This window comes from Schistosoma mansoni, chromosome 2 (assembly GCF_000237925.1).
Source record: "Schistosoma mansoni strain Puerto Rico chromosome 2, complete genome".
NCBI classification, from domain to species: domain Eukaryota; kingdom Metazoa; phylum Platyhelminthes; class Trematoda; order Strigeidida; family Schistosomatidae; genus Schistosoma; species Schistosoma mansoni.
The window spans coordinates 3,614,072-3,628,114 of NC_031496.1; the positions used below are offsets into that span (position 1 = coordinate 3,614,072).

Here is a 14,043-nt window from a genome sequence, read left to right on the forward strand (position 1 = left end):
CTCGTCAGCTGGATGTAAACCTGAATCTCCGAGTTGATGTTCACTCCGGAACTCGAACCCAGTACCTTTCGCTTCAAACGCCATCATGTTATCCATTCAGAGTGAACATAAACTCTGAGATGCAGGTACATCCAGTTGACAAGTCCCAAATAGTACGAAACGCGCGTCCTGGATTCCACTGCTAGCCAGTATTCATCTTTGATTACAATGCTTGTGAATTAAGGTTATATCGAGGCAATACTCACAGTATGTCAATAAGAGACTGATCAATTGCAGTCCTAAACATCAATCGGAAGATTCAAACAAACAATACTAACTGAATTTATCATACAGTAAACAGTTAATTTGCAAATTATCAATCTTGACTATTCCTTCTACAAATATCAGTTCATCGTCTCCAATTATTATTATTGTTCATTCATTTTCATACCAATTCCATCCTGTTCCTGTTCTCTCTCCTTATCGATCTTCTAGTGAAATACATTCAATGCCCGACTATCATTATATACTACTTAATTTAAGGTTAATTCAATAAATGAATATACGTGCTTTCTGTATATATCTATATCAGAACTAAAGAAAAGATATTTAAGTATAGTTTATTAAATATTTTGAATGTGTCCTTAGGATGAAATCATAGGTGGGTGTAAGTGTTAGTATCCTGTGTGCTAGCTACTGCACAATTTGAGTTTCTATCTAATATAATACCTTTATATATATCACTATTGGATCAGTTCTGATTCGTTATTCTTATATCTTTTTTCTTTTATTACTATGAGTAAAATTAACACAAAAGGTAATAATCATAATCATAATCTAAACACAATTAACTATGACTTACTCAAATGGTTGTATGTACTGATATGTCTGTATTCTTATATGTATATCTATGTGCACATATATATGCACATATATACTACTGTGCATGAGTACTTGGAAGGATACAATTTTGTATTATTGACTCATACTACTTATTACAATTTCTATATTGTCCATTACAAATATTATTCTTATTCTTATTCTTATTATTATTATTACCTAGTAACTATATATATAGAGAGAGGAACCAATCATAGCAACTATTAAAACGGATATATTTTTCCACTTGGAACAAATTTACCTAATGTAATCTATCTCTCCCCCATCTATATCCATATACATCTACATATTATTGATTTTGTGTATGACATTCATTCATTTAGGTATCATTGTATAGTGGTGACATAATCATAATCATTTTTTTTTAAAAACCAAGGCAACAAACACCAAAAAAAGGGGAATGAATAATCCAAGGAATCTTTTATGTGAATTATTTTATAAACATTTAAATAATTCAAATAAACATTCATTATTAACACAATTAAATACAGAATATAATCAAATACAACAAACTACAAGTAAGATTATTTATTATTATTATTATTAATAATAATTTTAAATGTATTATGAAATTGAAGTATTTACGCCTGGTAACCCTCGTGGAGGAGCATAGGCGGCCTACTAGCAGTGTTCATCCAACCTTGTCTTGGGAAATCGTTTCCAGTTCACATTCATCGTTTTCATGTCTACTACTGATTTCCTTCATGTTTTCCATTTCGCTTCAGTATGCCAAGTTAGATCTTGACTTCTGATGAAGATATATACAATGGTGTTTTCCAACTAGATCATCCTTTGAGGTTATTAGTGATAGTTAAAAACTGCTCTATAACTTAGATTAGTTTTAAAATGTCACACCATTATACAATGATAACCAAATATAGTCATTTATCTAATGTCAACTATTTCTATATAAGGTTATAAAGTATATGAGTTTAGGAATGGACAGAAGTTAAATAATTGAATCCTTGAATATAATTTCACTTTTGAAGACAGACAGTACAACTAATGTCTATCAAATCATTCTGTATAGTTTCAAAATAAATCCTACTCATACTGTAGTGAACAAGAACACGAATGGGGACAATCGAATGCATTCAGCCACGAAATTACAGAATATCTGACTAAAATCTGACCATCATACAGTAAACAGCTAATATGCAAACTATCAATCAATTGCCTCAATATTGACCGTTCCTTCTGTAAATATCAGTCCATCTAGATGACAGGAACATGTTGCCCAGATATTTAAACACGATGGCGTTTGGAGCGAAAGGTGCTGGGTTCGAGTTCCAGAGTGCACATCATCTCTGAAATTCAGGTGTACATCCAGCTGACGAATCCCAAATAGGACAATGAAACACGTGTCCTGGATTTCACTGCTAGCCACTATCTATCTTTGCTTATAATGCTTGAGAATTAAAGTTATATCAAGGCATAACTCACAGTATGCACATATGCTAATTAGAGACTGATCAATTGCAGTCCTAAAACACCAATGGGAATATTCAAACAAACAATACTAACTGAATTTATCATACAGTGAACAGTTTATATGCAAACTATCAATCAATTGCCTCAATCTTGACTATTCCTTCTACAAATATCAGTTCATCGTCTTCGACTTTATTGTTCATACATTTTCATACCAATTCCATCCCGTTCCCGCACTCTCCTTATCGATCTTCAAGGGAAATACATTCTATGCCTGACCATTATCATATACTACTTATGTGGATATAAGTAACCCACACAACAGTAGGATCAATTTACTAGTGACCATTAAATGATACAATGAATAATGCTTAGTTAGTAGCGTAGTGAATAAGGACACGAGTGGGAACAATCGAATGTATTTGACACGAAAAAGTCTCACTAAAATCTGACAACCATACAGTAAATAGTTAATTTGCAACCTACCAACCAATCGACTCAATTTTGACTATTTCTTCTGTAAATATCAATCCATAGCCTTCGATTATTATTGTTTATGCAGTTCCATAGCTACTACGCTTAGTTCGTGTTCTTTCCTTATCGATCTTCTACTGACCATCATTATATACTACTTATATCGATATAAGTAACCTGGTATACTTTTCTTTCTCTCTCTTTTTTTTTCTCCTTTTTTTTTAGTGTTTAATTATTTATGTCAATCATTATTATCAATCAATTTTATGGATATAAATCAAATAAATTTAGAAATTTTAAAAAATTTTTTTGAATTTTTAAAAATGGCGCAAACATCCTCATCGTTTGTTTGTTTAAATGATAAATCATATATTCAATTTTTATTATGTTATATTAATATAATACAAATGTATTATGATTATTATAATAATAATAAGAATATGAATATGAATAAGGGTAATAATAATAATAATATAGAAGAAGCGGAAGACCTACGTGTTATAGTCAATAAAACAAATGATATATCATCATCAATTGACTTATTAGGATTATCATTATCTTTATCGTCATCATCATCGTCATCTTCACCGCCATTATCATCATCTTCACCGCTATCGTCATCGTTATCTTCACCGCCATCATCGTCAATGACATCATCATCGAATATTATTGATCTTCAAAAGAATAGAAATGAATCTCAATTACATTCTATTCCATCATCTAATCATTATATAATGAATTACTCTATGGAACAATATCCAAAAACTACTCAATTAACATCTATTCATATACCTATAATGAATGATTTGTCTTATAATATAAGTGCACAGAGCATAGCAATGAACAATAATGATTATAATATACATCCATTATGTAATAATGAATTCGCCAATTGTCAAGATCATGATTTCTCAATGAATCATTCTTTGAAAGATCATCCAATTCATAATCATGAATTCAATAAAAGTCGAATACAAAAAGTCAATTCTTTAGATTTGAAACATTTGAAAAGTCCTGCTAAAAAGACATTGATAAATATAATGAAGAATAAAATTGGATCAGAGAAATATCATAGATCATCTCGAAGATCTACAGGTAGATCTTAATTTCTTTATTGATAAATACACGAATATATATATTATTAATAATTCAATTGTCGCTCAATTTCGTGGATTGATTGAAGTTAGACATGAACACCGTTAGATGCTGACCGGCTCAGTAGTCTAGTGGTTAAGCGTTCGCGCGCGAGACTGATAGGTCATGGGTTTGAATCTCGGGAGGCGGGATCGTGGATGCGCACCGCTGAGGAGTCCCATAATAGAACGAAATGGCCGTCCAGTGTTTCCAGATTTTCCATGGTGTTCTAGCTTCAATTAACTTATGATTTTAACTATGAAATTACTGAAATCTCCACAAAAACTCCTTCTCATGATTTGATTTTTTTTCTAAATAACGGTTAACTTTAGGTTGCTATCATAAATCATATCACAATTAAGTGATTGATACAAGTTATGTTATTATCTCTGCTTCAAAAACTATGAACAGAGAATATCTGGTTTACTTTTTGAAGTATAAGTTGAATACTTACTTAATTACTTACATACACCTGTTACTTCCAATGGAGCATAAGTTGCTGACAAGCATTCTCCAACTCACTCTGCCCTCAGCCTTCCTTTCTTGTTCTATCCAATTTTTGTTCATTCTTCTCATGTCTGTCTCCATTTCTCGGCGTAATGTGTTCTCTAGTCTTCCTCTTCTCCTTTGACCTTCAGGATTTCAGGTGAGTGCTTGCCTTGTGATGCACTTGGGTGCTTTCCTCAGTGTGTGTTCTATCCACTTCCAGCACTTCTTCCTGACTTCTTCCTCCTCTAAAATCCGGCTTGTTCTCTCCCACAGCAGTTTGTTGCTGATAGTGTCTGGCCATCGGATTGGAAGTATCTTGCATAGACAACTGTTAATAAACACTTGTATCTTCTGGATAATGGCTTTCGTAGTTCTCCACGTCTCCGCCCCATACAGTAGAACTGTCTTGACATTTGCATTGAAAATTCTGATCTTGGTGTTGGTTGACAATTGTTTTGTGTTCCAGATGTTCTTCAGTTGTAAATACGCTGTTCTTGCTTTGCCAATCCGCGTCTTCACATCTGCATGTGATCCACCGTGTTCATCAATGATGCTGCCTAGATATGTAAAGGTTTTCACATCTTCCATAGCTTCTCCGTCAAGTGTGATTTGATTGGTGTATGCTGTATTGCATAGGAGAGTATTGCTTTTCCATTTGTTTATATTGAGACCTACTGCTTCTGAGGCTGCCGCTACACTGATCGTCTTCTCCTGACAGGATTATATTAGTGTATAAATATTTAGGTTTAGTTTAGTTTACTATGTCTTTAAAAGACTTGGAGTAATATAAAGTATAAAATGACAAACAAAAAGACTAACAACATGTTTGAACCTGTTTAACAGATATAAACTAATTGTCATAATAACTAACTGATATGTTTATAATGGTTTTAAATAACTGGCTTCATTGTATCATCAAAATTTAGATGAAAAACTGATTTGGTGATTCTTAAAGTTTTCAGACGATTTATTTGGCTGACTACGTAGGGTTAGGAATCGTGTAGTGTTTTCGTCTGTAATATACTTAGCTCAGTGATGTTAAACATTGACCTTGTGAATTATTGAATGATTAACTGTCATGAGATAATGAGACCACATATTTCACATTGAATATACCTTAATTGTTCAATAATAAGACTTCACCTAATACCGAGTTTAATTTTTCGGTACCAACTGAGATCCATCGGTTCAGGTGACTCGATATATCTAGTAGGTTAACCTATTTAACAATGTGGTATGAGACTTATGTTGTGAGATGACAGTTTTCACTCCAGGATTCATACTAGTTATTAATCATTTATAAAAGAGTTCATTTAATGTTTAGGATTACTTTATTCAATATGATAAATACTACCAACCAGCAAGAAATCCAATTACATAATCCAGGCTTATAATCCATCTATCATTAATTGAATAAATAATTATAGATATCAATCTATATGATACTGAATAACAAGTAATGAACGATTAGTAGAAGAATAGGTTTATTTGAGATGTTTAGATAGAAGTTTCCTTTACTAGTCAAGTACTATAATGCATAGATAGGAAGTTTTATAAAAAGGAAACGATTGAACTACCCAACTCAGAGAACCAAACCTCACCAGAAACATTAAATTTAGAGGAATTGTAATGTTGAAACATCTATCTTATCAACCTGCTGTAACTGACTCCATACAAGTATGAAATGTTAGAATCTAAACGAAACAAATTCACCTCATCATTTTAAACAATCACTACACTTTTATATATTCAGCAAATCTTACAATATTCAATTGGTAGGTTAAGGTTAGAATATAATCCTTCCTGGCTCAGTGGTCTATCGGTTAAGTGCTCTGGCGCGAGACTGATAGGTCCTGGGTTCGAATCTCGTGAGGCAGGATCATGGATGCGCACTACCACTGAGGAGTCCCATAATAGGACGAAACGGCCGTCCAGGGTTTCCAGGTACTGAAATTTCCACATAACCCTTTCTGGTTAAGTTTTATTGTTAAACAAATTCTGAAGAGAATAGCATTATATTACTAATTACTTGTAAATAATCTTCTAGTAGTCTGTATCTTTGTAAAAGTTTATAGCAATGACTTGGACCTCCTATCTAAACTAATCAAAGTAAACAATTAATAAACATGAATCATAAAAGACTCCATATAATATTTCCTCATTTCCTATGGTACCGTCAGTTAATCGAAAGAATATAGTATAGTATTAAACTATTGACTTAAAACTCACCTCTATTAATGTTACATTTGTGTGAATGAACTTAACACGAGAAGTAATTTTAATAAAGTTGCAATCTATCTAGTTCATCTTTTCATCGTAAACTTGACCTTATACAAGCAAAAAGAATCTCTTAGTGAATAGGATCAATAGGATTCTATCTGCACTAAGAAAGATCTGACATATATGACATTGATCATCGTTCAGTGATCAATCAATTACAATACATCTCAGTCCTACAGGAGGTCAGTCATGGTCTGGAGAACTCAGTGGTAACGTTTCTGACTGTGAAGCTGAGTAAAACGAGGTCGAATCCATCAGGGAGCATCAGTTCCCTCAAGATTAAAGGTACACCTTACTGATGAGTGTCAAATAGCACGAAACCTACGTTCAGGTTTTCCTGTTGACTACCTCCAACTATCATCTCATCCCAACATAGTGAACGCAATTTCGAGTCACCTAGACTGGTGGCCACATTGCAACTTGATCGATAGGATTAGATCTGCACTAAGAAAGACCTGACATACATAATATTGATCACCACCCAGTGCTCAATCAATTGCAACTTTATTGCCTTAAACAAACCTATCTTTATATTTGTATTTTAAACAGAAGGATAATACTTTAACTGTTTAATGTGAGAAAAACAAATTGATAACACTCTTGTCAAAGTAAAGATGAGAGTAGTAACAGAATAATAGAACATTTCACATTGATTGCAGTGAATCAAGTCAACATTTAAAAAAAGTATTAAAGTGAAAGGTTTAATAATGGTGTAAAAATATAAATGTACAGTCACTTGGTAATGTTTACTTGTATCTTCCCATTGATGTTTAGGACTGCAATTGATCAATCTCTTGTTGCCATATGTGCATACTGTGCGGATTGCCTCGACATTACCTTAAGTCATATGCTCTCTAAACAAAGTTAGATAGCGGCTAACAGTAAAATCCAGGACTTACGTTTCGTCCCAGTTGGTACTCGTCAGCTGGGTGTAAGATGTGAATAATAATTATGTCCCCATCAAAGAATTAAAGGTTGACCAGAGCATTCAATTAGTACAGCTATATTATGAGAGATCATAGGCTAGATAAATATCTTTTACTAGTATTCATTACTTACGGTTAGCATTTTTTTTTCGTGAGTTAGTTTTCTACGGGATGGGGTCGCTAACCCTATGCCCAACCCTCCTCCTTTATCTGGGCTTGGGACCAGCAGTAGCCCCCGGAGGAGCTACAAGCGGAGTTATTCTAGTATTCGTACCGTATAGTAAAAAGTTTAACATATCTGTTTTAAAAAATCACACTATCATAAATGAAACTTCAATGGTTTTTAGAAAGATTTTTATCTCTCACAAGTTGACTCACATACTGTATTTGGATTTGTTAGGATAGACCACAGCGAAATGATTTCAAGAATTGACCAAATGACATGAATGTTTCAGAAACGTAGGCTATTCTTTATTCATTTAAGGTCTACAAATAACAGAACTTTGCATTTTAAGAAATATATATTGGACATATAATTAAGTCACTATGAGCTAGTGGCGAGACTATAAATTACGGACGAACCAATCAGGTATAAGATAAGAAGTCTTGGATCTTGGCACGAAATTCATTCATTCATTTGGGTAAATACCGTTTTGGCACTATAACTGATGTCAACTCGTGATAAAAACCCTAAATCTAATTCCTAACCCTAACGATTAACTGTAAATCATAATTTCGACCCCTCACACTGGTTTATAATCTTCATTTGGTCCTCGTTATTAGGTGGACACTCTCAAGGTCACTTTAGTATCACTCAATGGTCATTCATTAATTATAATCTCACCTCGCTGGTTAATGATAATTCTAAGCTATCAATCTGAGAGAATTTCAATAAATTATAATGAAACCTTCACTGAAATATACACCATTCCAGTACATTGAAGATGTCCGCCTTTCAGCTAGAAAAGTGTTCATCCACGATAACGCAAGTCGGATTAGAACACAGGACATTCGGTCTCACATGCGAACACTTAAACTCTAGACCACTGAGCCGGTCAGCATCCAACAGTGTTAGCATCTAACTTCAACCAATCCATGATATTGCGCCACCGTCCATTATTTTGTCCAGTGAGTAACTGCCTCACAACAGACACGGATGAACTCCTCTGGACAGGGCTTCATACTAGAACTCCATGAAATACCTCTTGAAGCCAGTCACTAGTGAGCACTTACCTTTTTGTTTATTAATCATCCCAATGACGAAATGAACACCATCAAAATGAACTAAAAATGTTTCCTCAACATCTTTAAAGCTTGTAATTTTTTCATTCTCTCTCTTGTGTAAAACCATATGCTGAAGCCAGTAAATAGATTTCAAAGGTTTTTTCGAAAGCGAAAGACTTCCTAAACTCAGTTAGTTCACAATTATGTAATATACCCTTATGGGCCAGGGTAATTTTACATTGGTTTTCGAGAGAATGAGATACTACCCATATTTTCACGTGACAACCCAAACAGTACAGCTCAACCCCGTTTCACACCATATAGGCTTTAACGCCAAAATCTGAATAGTACAGCTCAATCCTTTGGCACAACCACACAGGTACCAAGCACCCTGGTGGACCATTCGCACTATTCATATACACATTCACATCACATGCATAATTATTCCGATCAGTGATCGCGTAAATCAATTATGCACAGCATGAACAGGTCAAAGTTGACCCGTTCCGCTTACATGACAGTCAAACTTATTACTGTTAGCAATGTCGACATTCCTTACAATGCTCCAATGACAATAGCCCTTGAGAACACTGAAAAGCAACCACCAGTATGAATGAAATCGGTTAACCAGCAAACTAATTTCGCATATGAACAGTTGATAAAACTTGTTAAAGTAATGCCGAACCATCCACAATGTCAATGGTGAACCTCCGGTCTCATATGAGACCCTCAGCTCTACATAGCAATATAGCATATACTACATACAACACATATGTAGGGTAGTAAACATAATAGCCCATTCTGAAGCGTTAGGGCATAAAGAACGCTTAAAACCCATTGTCTCGTGTTGGAATACTATTAAAATACCACCAAGATCATTTTTATTTCATTTCCAACTTTTCAAACCCTGAATTCGGGGGGTAGTATCCCTTCAAAAACTCAAAAATAGTAACTAACAATTGTACTAAGTAACAGTTCTAATGCTTTCAATCACTCTAATGAGTTGACTGACGTTTTGGTTATAACTTAACATTATTGACATAGACTATCTCATACTTTAAATCTATCTGGATATGCTAATTAATTATTTTACTTCTTTTATACATTTCATTGACAGTTATTTTGTTTCTGAATGATAGTAGTGTAATAATGTTTGAGTGTTATTAACTAGCCATTTCTAAAGGTTGGTATCAATGACTAGAAAAGCTAAAACTTTAACTTAACAGTTTTAGGTCAACATTGATTGTTTTAATGTTTAAAAATTTAGGTATATACCTCTTTGACAGTTTTTGAAAAGAAGTGAGAATGACATAAACTATATCTGACAATCATTATAAGCAAAGATGGATAGTGGATAGCAGTGGAATCCAGCTAGACGCAAGTTTCGTCCTATTTGGGACTCGTCAGATGGATGTACCCGCATCTCAAAGTTGATGTTCACTGTGGGACATAAATACTGTGCCGTTCGCTTCAAACGCCATCGCGTTATCCACTTACCTACTGAGTCCTGATAGCCACTTACTTATGCAATGGGGTAAAGTTTAAACTCACTTGGTATTGTTTGGTTGAATCTTCCCATTGTTATTTAGGACTGCAATTGATCAGTCTCTTATTGGCCATATGTGCATACTGTGGGTATTGCCTCGATATAGCCTCTTAATTCACAAGCATTATAAGCAATGATATCTGACAATGTTCAGTCTTTTTGACATCTCTATCAATTACGATGTCGACTTGAATAGTATAACTGTCAGTTATCAATTAAGTTTTATAAAATACTTGATTAGATTTTCTTTTTAATTTCTCTTTATGGTCAAAAATATCATTCAAAGCTAGTAAACGCTACATCATTTGAGATTCTAGAAAGTTAGAAATATCGTTACCTTCCACATAGCCAGTATAAACATGTGTGTCGCTTTCAAAGTTTCATACTGTTCTTGACTGAATTGTTTAGTAGTATAACTCTCACTGTGATATCAAAACAAAATGATGCTCAAGTTGATTACTATTGGGAAATTCCAAACATCAAACTTAATTATAACCATATACAGCAATTGGTCCACCAGGATGTTTGGTACCTGAGTGGTTGCGCCACAGGATTGGCTTGTGCTTGCTCGGATTGTAGCGTTGAAGCCTATATAGTGTCTGGTTCTTCTATAGGGCGGGGTTGAGCTGTACTGCTTGGGTTGCCGCGTGAAAGTCTGGGTGGTGTCTGGTTCTCCTGAAAATCAGTGCAAGATTACCCTAACCCATAAGGGTATATTATATAACTATATACAGCAATAGACAAACAACTTAGGTCAATTCAAAATATATTTCTTCTCTTTGTCATCTTCAGATTATAAATCCCCGTTGGCACCAAATCAATATCAAACAAATCTCAGCCAAGATAATAATAATAACTCAGATATGCTTATGTCTCCAGATTCTCCTCCTAAAAGTTCTTCATTATTGTCATCATGTTTCTCCTTTTCATCTTTATCATCATCAGCTTCATCATCCTCATCATCATCGTCTGCGACTTCATCTCCTAAAAGCTATTTTCCAATGCATGATAAACTACTCAATCTAAAATCCCGATCTTTTTCACTGAAACGATCCCCATTTAAGTTATCACAATTTTTATATTACCTGCTCAATAAATCTGAATATAATCCACATTTAATTTGTTGGGTAGACAAATCACAAAATATGTTTAAATTAGTCAACAGTGCAGCAGTTGCTCATTTATGGGGTTTACATAAACACAAACCAAATATGAATTATGAAACAATGGGAAGAGCACTTAGGTAAGTCTTACGAAACTCTTTAAATGTATTTAATTATATTCGACTATTTTTGGTTAAGAACTCTTAATTGATGAAGATGTCATACGGATCCTAACAGTTTTGATGGGCCGTCCAGTGTTTCCAGGTTTCCATGGTGGTTTAGCTTCAATTGACTCACGCTTTCAACTATGATAAATACTAAATCTCCACAAAACCCCTTCTGATAATTTATGTAAACTACTTTGATTACAACGATGATTAACAGAAGTTCACATATTCAAGGATTCATGAGCTAGTTGAAGCTAGACCACCATGGAAAACCTGGAAGCACTAGACGTCCGTTTCGTCCTATTATGGCTGTCCAGTGCTCCCAGGTTTTGCATGGTGGTCTAGCTTCAATTGACTTATGGTTTCAACTTTGAAAATACTGAAATCTCCACAAAATCCCCTTCTGATTCATGTGTTTTTGTTAGGTTTTAGGCATGCTACGATGATGAATTTCGATGTATTATACTGTGAACATTTAACATTAAAACAAATTGCACTGGAATATTTAATAACGAATTCCCGTAAGTTATCTCCACTTATGAGTTAATAGCCCGAAATCGAAATTGACGAATGTTTTATTATCTTTGGGGATATATAGGCTGAAGTAGCTTCTATCGCAGAACAGTTCTATTGAAGATAGCAGGATTAGTGTTGACAGAAACTCTAATTATATAATCCTGTTTCACGCAGAAAAGTCCTTTGCATTGGTTGGTTGAACCTTGAGGAAAAGGAGAATAAAACTGACTAACTTCAACATAGACAAAGTGATAGTGAGACATAAATATCAAGTTCATTTATATTGAATTCAAATTCAGACATTTGAAATTACTTTACCACTTGAAAATTGTTTAATACATTAAATTTCACAGAAACTGGTAATAATGAGCAAACATACATGGTGAATAAAGGTTCGTATAAGTAATTAAAAAACAGAGATTTACAGTACATTTAATGAAAAACCGATCGATGTTAGATCACCTTTGTAGACCTGGAAGCACCGGACGACCGTTTTTGTCCCAGTACGGGACTCCCCTGCAGTGCGTACCTCCGACCCGGCAAGTGGGATTCGAAAATAGGACCTTTGGTCTCGTGTGCGAACGCTGCAGCTATAGACCACCAAGCCGGTATCTAACGGTGTTAATGTCTAATTTCAACCAGTTCACGAAATTACGCGACCATCTTTCATTGTACTGAGGTAGATAGCTGTCTCTACCTGACACGGATTAGCTGTGCTAGTCACGGCTTCTCACTAGAACTTTGAAAGTTCCCTCACGAAGCTAATAACTAGTGAGTACATGATAATCATCAGCATGGGTTTGTAGAGATTGTTAAGTTTATGATTATGATCATGAATCGGCCGATGTTCTAGTGAAAAGCCATGACCAGTAGAGTTCAACCAGGTCTGCTGTGAGATAGTAACTCTCTGAAAACAATGGTAAATGGTTTGATCAGTTCAGTCATGATCTGACAAAAAAGTGTATCCCCCATAATTCCCCAAACACTTAATCGCAGTAAAATGAAATCAACGCGCGAGACTGATAGATTCTGGGTCCGAATCTCGTGAGGCGGGATCGTGGATGCGTACTACTGAGGAGTCCCATAATAGAATGAAATCCTATTGACTTGAAGGAAACTTGCTTTTATCAAGTTTTCTTAAGGTCCGAACCTAGCTTTTCTGTAATGAACCAGCTATTCTAAGTGAGCATTTCTGAAGTTTATGTTCATGGCTTATAACCAATTAATTAAAGTGTTATATTCGGAATAATATATAACTATATTTTAATAGTTGAGATCATGAATTAATTGAAGCTAGACTGGCGTGGAAAACCTGGAAGCACTGGACGGCCGTTTCGTCCTATAGTGGGACTCTTCAGCAATGCGCGTCCACGATCCCGCCTCACGAGATTCGGACCCAGAACCTATCAGTTTCGCGCGCGAGCTCTTAACTATATATTGAGTATAAATAAAGAGCAATGTAAAAATTAACATTATTTTGATTGTTGTTTTTATTTCTGTTACATCATATTTCGTTTAGGTATTATTATGCACAGAATATTCTACGAAAAGTCAAAGGACAACGTTTAGTTTATCAATTCTTGGAAGATTTTCATAAAACTCAACATCCTACTACTACTACTCCTACAATATCATTTCCATCTTCATTCATAACAACTACAGTGACAACAACTACTGCTACATCAGTAACAAAGATGATACCATCACCTATAACAATAACAAACAAAACCATAGTAACAGAATTTTCGGAAAGGAATACAAAACCCAATATAATTACACTTAATTAATCTCCTATTCCGGTATCTATGACTTTATTTCAGAGAAAAAAAATATGTTTCTGATCAAACATTTAGGCATTTTATTTAATAACTATG

At 34.5% G+C, this 14,043-nt stretch overlaps 1 protein-coding gene across 1 annotated transcript; it reads left to right on the plus strand.

Annotated features, from left to right (window-relative positions):
• Positions 1-1,172: 1,172 nt before the first annotated feature.
• Smp_134040 (putative elf1) lies at positions 1,173-13,738 on the plus strand (the record flags this gene model as incomplete). Its single annotated transcript, XM_018795365.1, has 6 exons — positions 1,173-1,397; positions 3,010-3,879; positions 11,176-11,277; positions 11,515-11,626; positions 12,086-12,174; positions 13,689-13,738. Exons 1-6 carry the CDS (start codon positions 1,280-1,282, stop codon positions 13,736-13,738), a joined length of 1,341 nt encoding a protein of 446 aa, XP_018649685.1. The 5' UTR covers positions 1,173-1,279.
• Positions 13,739-14,043: the final 305 nt, after the last annotated feature.